The following is a 19,511-nucleotide window of genomic DNA, read 5'->3' as shown; positions in this document are numbered from 1 at the left end:
AGTGTTTTAGTTCAGTTTCACGTGTTGACAGCAGGGTGAATTAGCAGGAAAGCCCTTTGGGTGCCTGTTCTATAATCATCTAATCAAATATAAATTTGTGGCTCAAAAGGTAACGATTAATATCGCAGAAATGATTAAAATCAGATTTTTAGCAAAAATCTTCTGCAAATTAATTATTTGAAACCTGCTGGTATTTAATCTGGAAGTCTCACAACCTGCAGTGAAAGTTAATGTTTTATTTTGGAGTCCCGCTTTGCTAAAGTTCTCCATATTTTTTATAATCAGTCAAAAGAGCGTTTAAACCCGTTTCCTACAACAGAGACGAGGAGGAATGTTTTTCACATTTGGGATGAAACTTATTGACAATAAAATTTGCTAGAAAAAAACATCTTTTGACATTTTAAAAGGAGAAATAAAAACTTTCAGAATTTAAGTTTTGGTTAATAAAAAAACTCACAAAAGGATGAAAGTATCAGCTAAAATCATCCAGATGTTCTATTAAAACGACGACAGACTTTTTATCGGTGCTTTTTTAATCGTTTTTTTGTTGCACGCCTGAAGTTTTTCAAGCCAAAGTTCATTTCAGACACTTTCTGAGTTCTCTGTTGTATACGCTTAAGTATTTTCCCAGAAGACCTTTACCTGCCCCCAGGTGTGCTGTTTTACCATGCCGGGGGGGGGGGGGGGGGGGCGGTGACAGGTTAGAATTTTGCCCTGTAACTGGAGAGTTGTTGGTTCAAGCCCAGGCTCCGTCTGTGTTAGCCATTGTGCTTTTAGGCAAGACACTTCACCCTCCTTGTAGCCCATCACCACCTGTGTGTGTGCATGTGGGTCATACGGAGAGAACCCTGTTGTCTATGTCGTTTGGGCTGGGTAACGGACCGTGGAACTTCTGGTTTCACTTCCTCCTCACTCTTGAGCTCCTGAACCTCTAAAAGCTCCTGAAACGCCCCGTCTGCCCATTTCTCTTCCGACCCGACACATTCCGGTCCCTCCGGGCTCCTCGCCTCGGCAGGGCTCGTCTCTGGAGGTGAAGAAAGTTTTCAGGACTTTGTTTAGGGAAATGTTGAACTTCTCATGGAAATTTTCAACCTGGAAAACTGCGACAGAGAATTTGAATCGTGACTTGTGAGTCAAATACTCGAAGGAAAATATGAGGGGAAGACGCAGGCGTGTTGAGTTCAGATGAGATCAGGCGAACTTCAGCCGTTCTGTATTTTATTGTCTTATTTGAATCCGACTTCAGGTCTTTTAAACTCTTCATCCACGTTATAAAGAATCACCTGCTGCTGCTCTTTATTCAGGACCAGTTTTAACCTGTTAGAAGCATCGTACCAGATAGGGATGGTCAATATATCAGCATCAATATCGGTATCGGCCCATGTTGATCATTTTTTAACATATCGGTATCTGTTCGATAAATACAACCGGGCCGATGTTAATGACCGATATTTTTTCCATCTTGGCTCCATTCGCTTGCCTGTTTCAGCGGGTGAGGGGGGGTGATGTGTAATTACGTCATGTGAACAGTGAATGAAATCATCTCAGAACCGTAAATGTGTGTGTTGTGTGTAGGGATGCAACAATACCACTTTTTTCCTAAGCGGTACGATACCGTTACTTGGATCTGAATATTCGCCGATACCGATTACCGATACTTCTACCACACAAAAAAAATGCAATGATTTGGAATACAGTTTTATTTTCTTCTCTGCTTTCAACAGGAAAATACTGTGAGGTGGATAAAAAGTAAAATATATGAATGGAAATCATCACAAAACTAAAATATTAGATGAACAGAAATGACAAATTACAGTGAAGCCATTTTCAAGCAACTGCATTGGTATCGGTTAACTTTTACCGATATCAATATCTTATCGGTATCTGTACCGATACCAGTATCGGTATCGTTGCATCCCTAGTTGTGTGTACATAACGTAAATTCAGCTTCAACAATTTTCATTCTATACAAAATCTGCTGATTTTTGAAGCATTAATGTCGGCATATCAGTTATCAGCCATAACAATGATCTTAATATTGGATATCGGTGTCGGCCCAAGGATTTCATATCTGTGCTTCACTAGTACCGGAGTTAGCCGTAGGGAACTTCAGCCCAAATTAAAAGAACCACATCCATAAAACTCCCTACATAAACATGTCCATGTGGTAAAAATGATGTCAAGAGTCAAGTCTAACGTAGACTTAAGTTTATAAGGTCACACATAAAAGGGCCAACGAGTTTATTTACTGAATTTCTCTTCGGGATTAATAAAGTATTTTTGAATTTGAACTGAATTTCTACAAATGTCCTGATGAATTTTTTAGTGTGTTCTGATCCCATCTCACTAAATAAGCTTCAATCAGGATTGTTCTGTGCCAGATGTGATCAGTCTGCTTCTTTTATTCCACTGATGATAACTTACACATTTACATTATTTACTATAAACAGAATTAATTGTAAATTGATAATAAAAATCCATCAAAAAGTCAACCAGATGTATTTGAAACTTCAACAAAGGCTTGAAAACGACAAGATGGTTGAAAATTTAACCGAGTTGATTTTTAGGGAAACATTTTGTTTCTTTTACACCAATGATTGTTTTTGGCGAGGCGCCGACCGGGTCAGGCGCAGCCAGGAAACAACAAATGCAAATAAGGAGTCAAATATTTCTCCTGCAGGGGCCCAGCGTCGTTATTCCAGGTCTCTGCTCTAAACGAAGAAGTGATTTTTATTTGGATTTGGGATGTTTCTGCCCCCAGGGGTTAATCCAGCTGCTGGTTGTTTTTGTGCATGAATGGACTTATTCTTGGGGCTTTTGTTGTGAGTAAATATTAATACATCATTAATGTAGAAGCGGATCTGAAGGTTTGAAATTTCATTTAAACCTAAACGTTGGGTCTAAATGAATCGAGACAAATGTTCCATTTCTGACTTCTACCTGTAAAATCTTTATTTTCCTGTAATTTTCAGTGATTTATTTTCACATTTATTCACATCAAACTTCAGGATTCAAAGGAAAATGTTCAAACGTTTGAATACAGATGGCAGTTAATTTCCCTAATAATAATAATAATAATAATAATAAAACTTTTATTAACTCTGTCTGTAAATCATTAGATTTGAAATAATTCCCATTAAGTTTATATCTGAGTAAATAACAGCTTAAACTTCCTGCTTGTGTAAAATACAAGCGTGAAACAGAACCAACTAGAAATGCGGCTGGGAAAAACCAGCCTCTTCTTTGTTCAGCGGGTAACTGAGACATCAGATTGGTTCTGATCAGGTTCTTCAGCTGATTCTGACTGGTCAGAACCAGGACCTGTATCCGAGGAGAGTGCAGCTTTGTTTTGCTCCTTGTTGATGTTGGAACTTTACCAGAAAAGGGAAACCTCGTCTGAGTTTTAAAGGACCAACATTGGAGGGGCGTGCGTAAGCGGTGTGCAGCTTGTAGAGAGAAGGACGTGTCTGGGTAGGTGCTAGGGTAGAAGGTCTTGTCTGGTGAGCTGACGGAGGTTCTGGTAGCTCAGTGGCTCATTCCTAGCCTGGCAAGCCAGACTAAATATGTTATTTAGTGTTTGAAGGAGAAGAAGAAAAGTTTTCTATAGCACCTCTCGATAAAAATCACGAGGCGCTTCACAAAAAAAATGTAAAATATAAAAAATTTAGAAAGTGATTACAAATATATTTAAAATGAGCAAAAAGACAATTGTGATTAAAAAATGTAAAGAAAGAGAGAGTGAATAGGAAAGAGGGAAATCAGTGGATCCTGGGGAAGGTGGAATAGGTGGGGAGAGCAGAACAAGGAGGGTGATGAAGGTCCCACCACAGCCTGAACAGGTGAGTTTAAAGGAGACCACTGAGTCCACTGATCTCAGGCTCAGGGGGAGAGAGGTCCAGAGTCTGGGGGCCACAGCAGCAAATGATCTGTCACCTTTGACCTTTAGCCTGGTGCTGCACAACCAGTAGGCTTTGATCACTGGACCTCAGGGACCTGCTGGGGGTGTAGGGACTAAGAAGATCACCAATGTAAGATGGTGCTTGTTCATGTAAGGCCTTATAGACCAGAACCAGGATCTTGAAATGAACCCTGAAGTTGACTGGCAGCCAGTGAAGCTGGAGGAGAAGCGGGGTGATGTGGGTGTGTTTGGAGGACTTGGTCAGAAGCCAAGCACAGGCGTTCTGAACCACCTGTAGACGGTTCAGGGAGGTTCTGCTCAGACACGTGAAAAGAGAGTTACAGTAGTCTAACTGCTCCATTGACGGCTCTCGGTTGTGGGTCGGGTTCTACCGTTGTCTTTCAAACGATTGCCGTATACCACTGGACAATGAATATGTGACGTACTCACCGTAACGGACGTTGGTAAACGAGGCGGTCCGCTGTTGAAGAGGGTGAAAATGCATCCTTTTTCTAAATAAAAAAACTTTAATACGTCTGTCTGCTCCTGATTCTGATAAAGCCCAAGTCCAACCAGATGAAGAGGGAGCTTAAGTCTCCTCCCTTTCCGGTCGGCTCAGGGGTCCCCGGGGCTAAAACACTTCTTTCTAACCTGCTGTGCCTCAGACCCTGGATCACACGTGTTGCACTGCAATTTAAAGGAAAACTAATGATGGGTGTTTCGACCACGCCAGTCACGTACTTTGAGATTTTTCTGCTTGTAAAATGTAGTAATTAGCATGACTGCACACCAGAAATTGGCACGTCACAAATGTGACATCAGCACATAAGCTCCTCCCCCCAGTGTAGCTGCTACTCACCACATGACCAGATTTATGGTGGTTCATTCCTCCTGTGGGAAGTTTGCTGAACTTACAGCCCTCAGTTTTCTCCGTGTCTGGTTCGATGACGTGACTTTGGTGAAGCGCATTTGTAGTCCTGGACTTATTTTCGCACAAAACCTAAAATGTCGTCCGTACCCCCTGTTTGACAGTAAGCTCGTTCTTGGTATCAAAATTCACGGACATCATATGTGAAATCCATGGCACAAAACATGCAAAATTAGAAAGTAGCGTTTTTAGCCCTGTTGACTTGTATTCATTTTTTCATTCTTCCGGAGACCCGTGGTCCGGAAGTAGATGGACGTGACTCAGGCTCTCTACAGAGGGCCCTGATTTGCCCATTAAATGCTGTGATTGGCCCACCATTGTGGACTAGCATAGTGGGGTGACAACCCGACACGAAGGGCCGGTGTGATGTCATCCGTATGTGATGCAAATGCAGCGTAGCACCGCTAAAGGCAACATGGCAGCGTTGTTGAACTTTCTTCTGCGTTGGTAGATTTTTGTCAAACTCCAAAAAGAAGAGACTCCAAAAAGGCAGCAAGCAGCACAATGGAACATTCTGGAACAACCGGTGACTCCGCCCCCTAGCCAATCCGTGACAGTCGCTGACGTCATGTGTTCAGCCCAGAAAAAGGGCCGTAAACCTGACTCAAACATCTGGAAACCGCAATGAGACGAGTCGAGCTGTGCTGAGCTAAGATGGTCCCGGTGGGAAACCCCAGAAAAGAGTCTGGAGCTCGTTTTTTCTGGTGGTGACTCGGATGTTTTCTAACTGGGATTTTTTTTTGTTTTTTCTGGCTCGTGAACAAGTTAAATAACAAAATATTATTAAAAGACCTGTTTAATTAAAGTTAAGGGGCAGCAGCAGCTCAGCGAGTCGCCCAGTAATCTGAAGGTTGCAGGTTCGATCCCTGCTGTGGGGTCCTGGGGCTGAAGCCACAATCCCCAAAAACAAGTTTGGTCTTTTTAGTAAAACTTTGGCGGAGGCTGAAAACGACTTCCTGTAGAGTTGGAGGATGGAATGGGATCGTCCAGATCGCCGTCGAGTTCTCGGTGAACTCCTCTGGTTGAATAAACTGAGCCAGCCTGACGTGAAGGAGACTTTTTAGTGAGTGTTCGGTGTTCGTACGTTTATTGTGTCACTTCTAAACAACCAGGTTCAAACCAGAGAAGACTCAAGATTTAAAGGATTTCTTGTGACCCGGTCTGACCCAGTTCCACCCAGCTGCTCGAGAACTTGTTACGTTTGGAGCTTTTAGTCTGGAGGAGACCTGAGAAACAGGTTTTTGCAGTTTTTATTAAAAATAATGCCGCCCAGTCCTCGGCTCTTGGGTTTTCCTCCCAAACTTCCAGACTTCGATCATCACGGATCTGGATGAGCAGCTCTCCAGACCTTCTCAAGCAGCTTGTTTTACATCCTCTGTAGACATTTCTTACGGTCTGCCTTGTTTGTGGGAAGAGTTTAGCTGCCTTACCAGGAGCTGCACCTCCTTCCTCCTCAGGTTTCAGTGTCGTCATGGAGGTATGTTCTCGTCTGTCCCGCTCTCCTCCCTGTTGTTGCTGAGGTACTCGGAGCTAAAACCAGTTCTCAAACCGGTCGCTGCTTCTCTGCTTGGTTTGTGTTTGAATGGTTGTTGTTTTTTCCACAGGAAAACATTTATCATAGTAAAGACCGGCTAGGCTGACTCTAACCCAGTTATTTAATTCAGGTTATTAATATATGAATGTGTTTGGGCTGCAGACACGAGAGGTCTTAAAGGCGATGGAGTATTTCGGTGCGCCGCTGATCTGAAAAATGGTAAAATTGTCACATTCTATGTAAAATAAAGGTTGAGAGCGTGTTTCTGCCCGGACCCTTTTAGATGCGACACACTCCTGAGTCTGATCACTTTAGAGTGCAGTCATAAAAACAAACCAACTGTAATAATTCTGTTAAAATGGTCAAATTAACTGATGAAATCATGATTTATCTGTAGAGAAAAATCTTTCTGCCACTTCTTCCATCCTATGGAAAATACAGGTGCTGGCCAGTAAATTAGAATATCATCAAAAGGTTGAAAATATTTCAGTAATTCCATTCAAAACGTGAAACTTGTACATTATATTCATGCAATGCACACAGACCAATGTATTTCCAATGTTCATTACATTTAAATTTGATATTCATAAGTGACAACTAATGAAAACTCCAAATTTGGTATCTCAAAAAATTAGAATATTCTGAAAAGGCTGAATATAGAAGACACCTGCTGCCACTCTAATCAGCTGATTTACTCAAAACACCTGCAAAGGCCTTTAAAAGGTCCCTCAGTCTTGTTTTGAAGGCACCACAATCATGGGGAAGACTTCTGACTTAACAGCTGTCCAAAAGACAATCATTGACACCTTGCACAAGGAGGGCAAGACACAAAAGGTGATTGCTAAAGAAGCTGGCTGTTCGCAGAGCTCTGTGTCCAAGCACATTAACAGACAGGCGAAGGGACGGAAAAAATGTGGTAGAAAAAAGTGTACAAGCTCTAGGGATAACCGCACCCTGCAGAGAATTGTGACAACAAACCCATTCAAAAATGTGGGGGAGATCCACAAAGAGTGGACTGCAGCTGGAGTCAGCGCTTCAAGAACCACCACGAGGAGACTCATGAAAGACATGGGATTCAGGTGTCGCATTCCGTGTGTCAAGCCACTCTTGAACAAGAAACAGCGCAAGAAGCGTCTCGCCTGGGCCAAGGACAAAAAGGACTGGACTGATGCTGAGTGGTCCAAAGTTATGTTTTCTGATGAAAGCAAGTTCTGCATTTCCTTTGGAAATCAAGGACCCAGAGTCTGGAGGAAGAGCGGAGAAGCACAGAATCCACGTTGCATGAGGTCCAGTGTAAAGTTTCCACCGTCAGTGATGGTGTGGGGTGCCATGTCATCTGCCGGTGTTGGCCCACTCTGTTTCCTGAGGTCCAGGGTCAATGCAGCCGTCTACCAGGAAGTTTTAGAGCACTTCATGCTTCCTGCTGCTGACCAACTTTATGGGGATGCAGACTTCACCTTTCAACAGGACTTGGCACCTGCACACAGTGCCAAAACCACCAGCACCTGGTTCAAGGACCATGGTATCCCTGTCCTTGATTGGCCAGCAAACTCGCCTGACCTTAACCCCATAGAAAATCTATGGGGTATTGTGAAGCGGAGGATGCAATACGCTAGACCCAACAATGCAGAGGAGCTGAAGACGACTATCAGAGCAGCCTGGGCTCTCATAACACCTGAGCAGTGCCACAGACTGATCGAGTCCATGCCACGCCGCATTACTGCAGTTATTGAGGCAAAAGGAGCCCCGACTAAGTATTGAGTGCTATACATGCACATTCTTTTCATGTTCATTCTTTTCAGTTGGCCAACATTAGAGAAACAAACATTTTTTCATTGGCCTTTAGAATATTCTAATTTTCTGAGATACCAGATTTGATGTTTTCATTGGTTGTCACCTATAAATATCAAATTTAAATGTAATAAACATCGGAAATACATTGGTCTGTGTGCATTGCATGAATATAATGTACAAGTTTCACGTTTTGAATGTAATTACTGAAATATTTTCAACCTTTTGATGATATTCTAATTTACTGGCCAGCACCTGTATGGAGGGATGCGCCTCCTCAGCTGCTTTAGATTTCTACAATCTCTTAATTTCAGATTTAATCTGATCGTGCTCGGATTGGTCCTTTCTTTTTCTATAAAGAGGAATGTTGGAGCTTATTCGGATGCTTTCACTTATTATAACATGTAAGTTAAGATTCAAATAACTTGTTTTTATTCATTTAATTTACTTTAAGTTTAAGGAGAAGGTCAAATTAAAGATTACATTCTGGCTATTGCAAACGGTCCTGGTTAAAAATGATCTAATTCCTGTTGGAATTAGAGAGAGGGTGAGAAGCTCGGTCATCCGGGAGGGGCTCAGAGTAGACCCGCTGCTCCTCCACATCGAGAGGAGCCAGTTGAGGTGGCTCGGGCATCTGGTCAGGATGCCTCCTGGACGCCTCCCTGGTGAGGTTTTCCGGGCACGTCCAACCGGGAGGAGACCTAAAGATAGACCCAGGACACGCTGGAGGGACTATGTCTCTCACCTGGCCAGGGAACGCCTTGGGATTCCCCCGGAGGAGCTGGCCCAAGTGGCTGGGAGAGGGAAGTCTGGGCCTCCCTGCTTAGGCTGCTGCGCCCCCGACCCGACCCGGATAAGCGGTTAAAAATGAACGGATAATTAGTATTACTGAAGAGTGGAAGTAATTGAAATTCATTTTAGTGTACAGAAGTAGCTCAGGAGGTAAAGCAAGTTGTCCAGTTATCGGAAGGTTGCAGGTTCAATCCCGGTTGAAGGTTGCAGGTTCAATCCCGGTTCCTGCCAGAGAATGCTGCTGTTGTATCCTTGGGCAAGACACTTAAACCCACCTTGCCTGCTGGTGGTGGTCGGAGGGACCGGTGGTGCCTGTCCTCGGCAGCCTCGCCTCTGTCAGTGTGTCCCAGGGCAGCTGTGGCTACATCGTAGCTCATCACCACCAATGTGTGAATGTGTGAATGACGTGTGATGGAATCATGTAAATGTTTACACTGACATTAACTCAGGAGTTGTGTTAAAGGAACATTTCCACCGTTTCCATTATGCAAGAATCAAAACGTCATCCTCAGTAGTTCCTGGTTATGAACGGTGTGACGCGGGATTGACTCCGGGTTGTTTTCCTTTGGCGTTGCTCTTTGGAGTGGATGTTGAAGGCGATCCTACTTCTGAAATCCACTTTGCAGAAATGCTTCATTTCCGTTGAGTGACTTGATCCAAAAAGCTGACTTGGGTCTCGTATTTTTGTCAGATGTGAAATTTCAGGATGAACTCAGAGGAATGAGCGTAAGGGTGAAGTGTTTTTGGAGGCGTTCAGGTCGTGTTCCTCTCCTCCTGACTGAGTTTTCATGTTCAGACTTGCGCCGTTACTCACACCTCATTCATTTACCTCCAGACTGACTCCAGAATCTTCTGCTTCCTCTGCTCTGACGGACGTGGTGACCACAAACCCTCTGAGGGTTTTAGCCTGAGGACGAACGGAGACGACCAGCAGCATCTGCTGCTTCTATTTAAAGCAAACGACTAAATAAAAACAGGTTTTCTTTGTTTTTATGTTTTGACTGAAGTTTGTTGAAATATCCTGTTTAAATCTCAGCTTCAGACGTCGGTGATATTTATTTCCTGTTGAGTTAAAACTGATGAAGGCGTCGCCTCACCCCACTACCAGCACACACACATAGTCTGGATTAATCTCTCTGATATGCAGACGCTCGTTACAACATCACCGTTTCATCACATAACCACGTCTGACCGGCAGCTCTTTGTTTGGGTGATTTCTCAGATCTGAGATCAGTTTTAGGGAATCTTCCTGTAAAACCTTTTTAGCCGGCCGGATCAGCTGACCCAGCAGCTGTAACCAAACCGGTTCTGAATCCTTGAGATGCTGTTTGACTTGATCTTTATTCTGAGATGTCCTAAGCCTCCAAAGCTCCAAGTCTCTTGTACAAACAAGTTGAACCTGATTTTTAAAGCCGTCTGAGATTCAGTTCTTCAGCATTTCTTTACCTCCATCTTCTGCTGAGCTTCTTGGATTTCTGTGGACTCCCTTCACTCTCACACGTTACTGACATTTACTCTTTAAAGTGACTGTGTGTATTTTTCTTGGCGATAGGGGGCAGTAGATGCCTAAATCGTCTCAAGCAAGCAGTATTTTTGTGTCGGGGTAAGACCTTACTAACAGATGCCCATTAGGGTCAAAAAGCCCTGGGGAGTGCAAACTTCAGCAAAATAACGCGCACATCACTCCCTTTCATCACTGCGACAAGCGACGAGCTAAATGTGTAAAACAACATTTAAGAATGACAAAAGTTTTGTAACTGTTTGTTGCCAATCAGTAAATGCATTTTGTCCTCATGGGCTCCCGTAGAAGGTGTTTCTCAATGTCAAAACGCCTTGCTTACGAGGACACGGTCCTTCCTTGGTCAAAGAAAACGGTTAAATGGAACAGACTTGCATCACGTGACCACCGTGGCATCCACGGTGGTCACATAACCTCACGTGACACGGGAGACATTATATTTTATACGTATTAGTTTCAATATAAATATATAACGAGCCTTTTACTTTTTAAATTGTGTTTGTTTATTAAATTAAAAATATAAGTGAGTTACTACCCGCTAGCCACCGAAGCTGCTACTACTAACCAACTAACCAACCATAGATAACTTCTTTGGATGTAAAAACATTTTAAATTAGATGATTTACTTTTAAACTTAAATTGTCCCCGAAGCGGCTGCCGGCTTCTGATCCGCCGTCCTTTTGAAAATACCGCGGTGTATTCTGGGTAATTTTTGACCAAGGCTAGGCTACAAGACACTTCCTGTGTATCCTCGCTCAGCTAGCTAAACGGCCTACAAACGGAGATCACACGCCTCGGTAGAACATGAACATTGGAACATGTCTTGGCGGCTCCTGATGACGTATCTCCTAGGCTAGTGGTTCCTAACCTGGGGGTCCCGACCCCCACAAGGGGGCGCCAAAGCCTCTCAGTGGGTTGCCAGGACCTCTCCATTTTAAGGGGTTAAAACTTCATTTATTACTTGTTTATAGCCTACATTGTGCTCACATTTTTTTCCTGAGTGAAAAGTTTACTGATATTAAGACTGGAAATAATTAGTACAGAAAGAGTAACACATTTTTAAGAACATTTTGTTCAGCTCACTGTTTTATTTTCTAGTGTCAAAAGTTAATTGAAGATAGGACTGGTTGATTAATCACAGCGTTTACAGTAAATAATCTAGTATAAACAGTAATATACACATTTAAGTACATTTTGCTCAGTGTATTTTTTATGTGTCAAACGTTTGTTGAAAGGAATGATTGATTTATCAGTGTTTACAAGAAACAATGTGTTCAGAAAAGTCATACAAACTGTCAAGCACATTATGCTCTGTTTGGTTTTGTTAATGACTTTGTTCTGTACTGGAGCCTACTATTACTGTTATCTTTGGAATCAAAGCATATTAAAATGTGCTTGAATAATTTAATCATTTCTTAATACTGTTTGTACTGGAAGAGAGAATGGGAGGGGGTCGTCAAAAATTTTACTGGTAAAAAATGGGGTCCCTTGGGAAAAAGGTTGGGAACCACTGGTCTAGGCAACCGGAGCGGGGCCAAGACATCAAGGCAAGGTTCCTTGGCATTGATAAACACCCACAGACCCGCTCCCATGTGTTTTAGACCTGATTTTTATGGTTATATGTTACAAAGCCGCCAATACTTTTCAACAATTGGGCATCATGTCATTCATTTTCAACATTTTGATTAATATTTCCAGAAATTAATGGTGAAATCTGCACACTGTCTCTTGAATTGATTCACTTGTTGTGAGTCTCTTCGTGTTTGGTTGTAGGTGATGTTTGAAATGTTTAAATAAGACTAATGTCATAACGTCTGTGGGTGGAAATGAATAAATGAAGCAAAGGTCTTGATTAAAGGATTGATGTAACGACTGAATCTATGACTGCAGACATCCAGCAGGACTTTAGGAGGAAATGGCAGCATTTGATTTAAATTAGTCAGCAGTTTAGAGTCTGCTGACCTTCAGGAGAAACTTTAGCTCAGATGTTAACGGGCGATGAACGAAGAGCCGACGAGGTGGTGAAACATTCATGTTTATCATCTGGTAGCTTCTCACCAGTCTTCATTTTTAACACCTCCAATAATTAGAGGTGTGAATGTGCAGGTGTTGTGTTCACTTACAAATGAAAGGTCAAGTCCGTTCTAATTTTAGATCATTTGGCTTTTTACTTTGATTTCTCTTTTGTATTAATAACTATGCTTTTACTGCGTCCTAATTTAGCATCGGACTCAAATTTGGTTTTAGGGTTTCAGGTGGGATTAAAATTATGAGGACTTAAAGGGACTTTACGGACTTTTGAATTTTTATGCTCGCGATTGCCCCCTCAGGCCAAAAGCGTAACGACAGCTTAAATAGGAGGCTCGTGCACGAGGCGCGCATACTGTACGTGCACACTCCTTAACGAAAATAACAGCTGAGACGTGTGTGTGTGTGTGTGTGTGTGTGTGTGTGTGTGTGTGTGTGTGTGTGTGTGTGTGTGTGTGTGTGTGTGTGTGTGTGTGTGTGTGTGTGTGTGTGTGTGTGTGTGTGTGTGTGTGTGTGTGTGTGTGTGTGTGTGTGTGTGTGTGTGTGTGTGTGTGTGTGTGTGTGTGTGTGTGTGTGTGTGTGTGTGTGTGTGTGTGTGTGTGTGTGTGTGTGTGTGTGTGTGTGTGTGTGTGTGTGTGTGTGTGTGTGTGTGTGTGTGTGTGTGTGTGTGTGTGTGTCCGTCCGTCCGTCCGTCCGTCCGTCCGTCCGTCCGTCCGTCCGTCCGTCCGTCCGTCCGTCCGTCCGTCCGTCCGTCGACAGGAGAACGTGCAGCTAATTAATGAAATAATGTGGCTCTGTACCTTTCTCTTCAGCACAGCCGACAAAGGTTTATGATGGGTCAGTCCTCCTGCATGCTCAGATCATTCCCTTCCGTTGCTTGAAAAATTGTTCCAAAATGAAAGTTGAACCCACATCTTTTTTATCTGTGAATTCAATGCCGTTCAGCGAGTCTCAAATAAAAATTTGGGCATCTTACTGTAAAAAAATATACTATTAATGTAAAAAAGAAACTCTAAATAAACTATGTTCACATCCAGGATCGAACCCAGATCTTCTGCATGAAAGCCCGAAGTCTTACTATGTGAGCTAAAGCGCCAGTGACATCATCTGTATCTGGAATATTTATATCTGTGATGACAGCTGAAACAACGTACAAAGAACGGTTCGGAGGGCGATGCCTGAGCGTGAACGCGCATGAAGCAGCCTGCTCGACCCGAGCATCTCTCTTTTTCTGTGATTTTACAGAAAAACAGGCAATCACAGTAAAAATGCCAGGGCTCATTCTACAGGACCAGGGCATTGCAGGAGAATGTATGCAGAAGACATTTATTATTTCTATACATGTTTTGGCTGTCACACTTCCATAATGTCCCTTTAAACATCAGTTTCACATTTAAATAAGAGAAGGGACTAAGAACCGGCTCACTCATCACGATCATCACGCCATTCTTTGGCCCGCCTTCCGATCGGACGATCTTATGGATGCGTCCAATAACCCTAATGGCAACACCCTTTCTAGCCAAACGAGCCAAAACGGGAAGTGTTGTGCTTGGTTGGTTGTTTACGTTGATGGAGTTGACGTGACTTTTAAGATACGGTGAAGCTTTAACGTTTTTGTTTATTTTCAGAAACTTGAGGCTCTAAGATGAGTCGGCAACGCGTCGACTCGCAGGGCTCCATCGGGCCGAACGATGAGGTCATGCCGTACAGCGACGACGAGACGGACGATGAGCTGGACGACGAGACCTCGGAAAGTGAAGCGGAGGTGGCGCCGGAAGCCCCTCAACCTCCGATGGAAACGAGACCCCCCGGTGGGTTCAGGCAGCTGACCCGTTTACGTTCATCTCCTAGATCCCGTCTCCGTAAACTCCTAAAATAATCACGTTGTTTTTCAGTGGTTGGGTGGAAGGTGAAGGCTAACGACAGAGCTTACCATCAGCTGCCCGAGTTTAAGAAGAAAATCTTCTTGTGCATAAAGAAGAGCCGATACTCCGTAAGTGAAACAACCCCACCGTGTTGTTGGTTTGGACCAGCAGACCAACTCTCGTGAATCGATTCTTTAGAGCATCAACTTCAGACGTTTAAGACAAGTCTGGTGGGAAGAAACTTATGTTTCCGTCTTTCTGTCGTTGAATTTTCAGGAACTGATTGGAAAAGTTAGGAAATGGTTCAGAACTGTTCAGATTCAGGTCAAAGTTACACGGAGCCACTCCAGAGAGGCTGAAGGACCTTGTATTGCTTCAGAGCCACAGATTGGAGAGCCTAAACCCTCCTGATGAACATGTTGGGAACTTTTCTCATCAGAAGTTGTAAGAATGTCATTAAATACAAGTGAAAGCTGGTTTAGTCCAGCCAGCAGGTGGAAAACTGTGATTCCCCGAGGGACTCCGTCCAGCCGTTGGTGAGGTTTGGGTTCTCCAGCAGCCGGAGAGCACGAACGTTTAAGGTCAGACTCTGGGTGTAATCGGCCTTTGTGAAGACCGAAACCTGATCGCCCGGTTGAACTGGTGTAGTCTCCCCAGCAGACACGTTAGACGCAGCAGGAGATGACGGAGGGCAGGTGGACAGGGTTTAAATGGTTCTGGACCTCCATCCAGCTGTCGGTTCTGTGGCTCTGCACCAAAACCAGCTTCTGATCTTTTAGAAAATGGTTCATTTGAATCTGTTGTTCCACAGACCGCCTAAAGGTCTTTGGATGTTTTCTGATTCAAGGGAACCTGGGAACATGAGAACGTGGTGCAAAAGTTCTTTTTCCGCTTCTTTTTGCCATCTACTTACTACCGTTGGGGAATGTTCTTCGGCGGTTCGGCATGCGTTTTCATTTTTATGCTGACGACTGTCAGATCTACCTCCCCCTTCAGCGGGGGGTTGATGGGTCAATATCAAAACTTGTAGATGCCTTAGAGGATGTGCGCTCCTGGATGGCTACAAACTTCTTACATTTGAATGACGCCAAGACTGAAGTAATTGTACTCAGCCCTGGTATGTCTACACGCCCATGCGATGCTGTGAATCTGGGCCCTTAAGCATCCAACATGAAGACCACCATCAGAAATTTGGGGGTGCAACTGGACTCAGCCCTAAAATTTGACGCGCAAATCAACCAGGTTGTGCGATCGTGTTTTTTTTAACTTACGCCGACTAGCCAGAATGAAGCCCCTGCTGTCCAGAGTACATCTAGAGACTGTCACACACGCTTTTGTTCTTTCAAGGCTCGACTACTGCAATGCACTGTACGCCGGCCTTAGTCAGGGTGCGGTAGCACGCTTGCAGTTAGTACAAAACTCAGCCGCTAGGTTCGTGACGGGCACTAGGCGCAGGGAGCATATCACCCCTGTGTTGGCATCCCTTCATTGGCTGCCTGTGCGATACAGGGCAAAATTCAAGGTCTTGGTGCCAGCCTACAGGGCCTTACAAGGAACGGCTCCAGCATATCTTGGCAACCTTTTGCATAGGCATGCCCCCTTGCGGGCCCTTCGCTCAGCCGGCAGGGAGCTGTTGATCGCTCCACGCACTAGTGCAGGTCACGGGGGGGGGGCCGTGCGTTCTCTGTGTTGGCACCTGCACTTTGGAACCAGTTGCCTTTGGTGGTGCGTCAGTCACCCTCATTGGGGGGTTTTAAGACTCGCCTTAAGACCCATTTTTTGTCAAGGCTTTTCAGGTTTAGCAAATTTTACCCAGTTTCGATGCCCCGGCCTCTTAATCTTTCTCTGGATTTTATTTTTTGCTTTTACTCTCCTCTTTTAATTGATTTTATGCTGATTTTACGATTGTTATATTTTATTCTGATGGTTTTGTGTTTTTATTGTGTTGTGTTCAGCACCTTGGGCGTCTGCATTGGTCGCAGAAGGGGCTTTATAAATAAATGAAAAGAAACAATAAAATGAAATGTATGTCCGTAAAACGACCTAAAAGGTGAAACTAACCTGCGAGACACTCATTCCATGCTAATCCAGATATTCCAACCTTTGTTAGAATTGTGATTGTGGCTTACAGCTGCCAAAAACCCCACATTCAAAATCCCACCCTAGTGAAAAGGTTCAGTATTCTAGACCTTAAGTGCCACACTGTGATCGGCTAATGAATCCAGAACACCTGCAGAGGGTTCCTGAGCCTTTGGAGGGTCTCTCAGTCTAAGCTGGATTACTGAGATTAAAGGACGTTTGCATCAGATTCTTGTTTTTCCAGGTTCTGCTTTGATTAATTTCAAAATCCAAGAAGTTGCTGAAGTTGTACTAAAAGTGACGCAGAAACCTCGGATAAACTGAGGGGAATGTTTGCTTTGATTTCTAAATCTAAAATGGGACCATGATTAAAATTTTTATGCTAAATATTTAAATTTCTCAAGTCTTATTTTGTACTTTATTGTTAAATGTTGTCGTCCAACAGTCAGAGCTGCAATGTTGCTGCAGCTGAAACTTCCCTATCCCTGACTCTTAATGGTGTTTAAATGCAAATTTACAGTTGAAATCACTCTGAATCGGTACTTTAGTCGCTCACCGGTCACAAAGGACTTACACCATTATTAATTATTAGTAATGGTCATGTTATAATCTGACAGTGACCTACTTATGTGTTTCTCTGCAGGGAAATGCCATTAAAACCTACAAGTACAACGCCCTGACCTTCCTCCCTCTCAACCTGTACGAGCAGTTTAAGAGGGTTGCCAACATCTACTTCCTGGTTCTGCTCATCTTACAGGTTTGTCTAATAAAACATGTATTTTTTAATTTTATGGTTTAAATCACAAGGACTGATAAATATATGCAACATCTTAGAGTATACCAGAGATCACCACCCTGCCCTGGTACACCACGCTGATTCCTCTGGTCATCGTTTTGGGAATTACCGCCATCAAAGACCTGGTGGATGACCTGGTAGGACTTCAGCTCGTCCAATATTCTGTTCAGTCTGGTTCGGGATTAATTTTAATAAGAGATCTTTTAAATACTTTTTATTTCCCAGGCGCGACACAGAATGGACAAGGAAGTCAACGGCAGGAAGTGTGAAGTTCTCCTGGATGGCAGGTCAGGAACACAACTCATTGAGATGAATCTACTTGAGAGGTGACAGAATAAAAAAAAGATTATTTTATCTCTGCCTCAGGTTTCAAGACTCAAAATGGAGGAACATCCAGGTTGGAGACGTGGTTCGCCTCAAGAAAAATGACTTCATTCCAGTAAGATGGTTTTGTTTTGAAAATATTTCACTTGACAAGCTTGTTTAAAAATAAGTTATTTTAGATGTTTGTTTTTTTGTGGTCCTGTGGAGAGTTTATGAACAGCCTCAGTTTAGGGAAAAAGATGAGTGGAGATTCAAGGCTACTGCTAGCCTAAGATGGCCCAAGACCAAACTGCTGCTGCAAAACAAATCCAAAATATTTATCTTGACTTGAGCTGTCAGTCGTCTAAAATTATCTCATTAGTTTTGTCGTTTACTCACAACTAATCTTCCATTAGGTTAGAAAAACATATAGAGCTGGGTGATATGGCATCAAATCATATATCTGTATATATATCTATATAGATATAGATATATATATATATAGATGGATAGAGATAGAGATAGATATAGATATATAGATATATATACATATAGATATATAGATGTATTTAGAGAGATATACATTTACATATAGAGATATATGAGATATAGATAGATAGACCTACCTTTCAAGTAATTTTAAGGCATGTTATGAATCTTCAAACAATACAATATTAGGCTGAATTAGAGGACAGAAGGGAGAGAGAGGAAGTGGCTGAAAGGGCTGAAACTGCGATGGAAGGTCCCGACTAACTGAAGTTGGGAAGCCTGTGAATTATTCAGGCATCAGGGAGAACATGAGGCGAGGTGCTTTTAGCCTGTTTGCTTTGACAGCCCTGCTATAAACCGCTGCATGTTCATCAACTTCACACCTCAGCCAAACAAAAATGAGATCTGTTTGGACACATCGAAATCGGTGCATCGCTGTTGAAAGCTGCAGGTTATAGCTAATGGTAACAAATAATAACGTGAAGTGGTGAAATAATAAATGTTGTGTGAACATTATTGCTATCAAACTAAAGAAGTTGCTGTTTGGGATGTAAACCAGCAACAGTCAGTAACAAACAGACTGATTATTTACATTCCTCTCATTCAAGTTGCTGCATAAAAAAAAAATCTTGGTTTCATATAAAGAAGCGAGAATCTTAAGCAAACCAGAACTTTTGTTCATTTTTACCGTATATTTTGTGACTACATGTTTAAACTGCTTGATGATTAAATATCTTCAGGTTACAAATGATGAAATTCACAGGTTTGATGCTTTTAATGCGAAAAGGCCTTCCTGTAGCATCATCTTAACACGCGTTTGGAGTAGGGCCTGGCTGCAGACATTGGCTGGCGTGTCACCGGAAGAATTTTCTAGCAAGAACAAGATGGCATGTCATTGCTTTTACCGGAAAATCGACGAGTGAAAGACCTCGGCCGGAAGTTGGTCTTTTTTGGCGGCCGCTTCTGTTTCAACCATACTGAGTAGGACCTGGCTGCAGACATCAGCTGGCGTGTCGCCGGAAGAACTTGTCTTGTTTTACCGGATACGTCATTTCCTGTCACGGCAAAGACGCCAGCTGATGTCTGCAGCCAGATGCTTGTGCGCGTTTGGGGCTGGAGACTTAAGATTTTAGCAAACATTTCAGATGAATTTCACAAGTGGATAAATAATAAAAGTAATGAATGTTTATGCACACCTGAGGCTTAAACTCAGCCGAGCGTTTAACCTTTTGTCTTTCTCCTCAGGCCGACATCCTGTTGTTGTCCAGCTCTAACCCAAACAGTTTGTGTTACGTAGAAACAGCCGAGCTGGACGGGTAAGATCCCACATGCTTATGAGATTTTTAATACTTGGTGTTTTTGATGATTAAAGTCAGTAGTTTGCCGTTATCTTTGAATGACTGAGTTTATTTGACTGTTGTGTTAACATGTTACTCAGCAGCAAGTGAGGGTAAATATTAAGGGAACAGCAGGTTGGCTCCTGTAAGCT

The 19,511-nt window shown here is 43.0% G+C and overlaps 1 protein-coding gene across 1 annotated transcript in view; it reads left to right on the top strand.

Annotated features, from left to right (window-relative positions):
* atp8b1 (ATPase phospholipid transporting 8B1) overlaps positions 1 to 19,511 on the top strand; it is a 41,600-nt gene that overhangs the window by 755 nt on the left and 21,334 nt on the right. Inside the window, exons 2-8 of the mRNA XM_015943433.3 lie at positions 14,119 to 14,301; positions 14,386 to 14,483; positions 17,078 to 17,191; positions 17,269 to 17,367; positions 17,456 to 17,517; positions 17,597 to 17,669; positions 19,268 to 19,338. Coding sequence (XP_015798919.3) covers positions 14,136 to 14,301; positions 14,386 to 14,483; positions 17,078 to 17,191; positions 17,269 to 17,367; positions 17,456 to 17,517; positions 17,597 to 17,669; positions 19,268 to 19,338 — 683 coding nt within the window. The 5' untranslated portion in view covers positions 14,119 to 14,135. The remainder of the gene's footprint in view (positions 1 to 14,118; positions 14,302 to 14,385; positions 14,484 to 17,077; positions 17,192 to 17,268; positions 17,368 to 17,455; positions 17,518 to 17,596; positions 17,670 to 19,267; positions 19,339 to 19,511) is intronic.

Source organism: Nothobranchius furzeri, chromosome 6, assembly GCF_043380555.1.
Source record: "Nothobranchius furzeri strain GRZ-AD chromosome 6, NfurGRZ-RIMD1, whole genome shotgun sequence".
Classification (NCBI taxonomy): domain Eukaryota; kingdom Metazoa; phylum Chordata; class Actinopteri; order Cyprinodontiformes; family Nothobranchiidae; genus Nothobranchius; species Nothobranchius furzeri.
The sequence above is the reverse complement of the archived record's forward strand: the minus strand, read 5'-3'. Positions and strand labels throughout refer to the sequence as shown.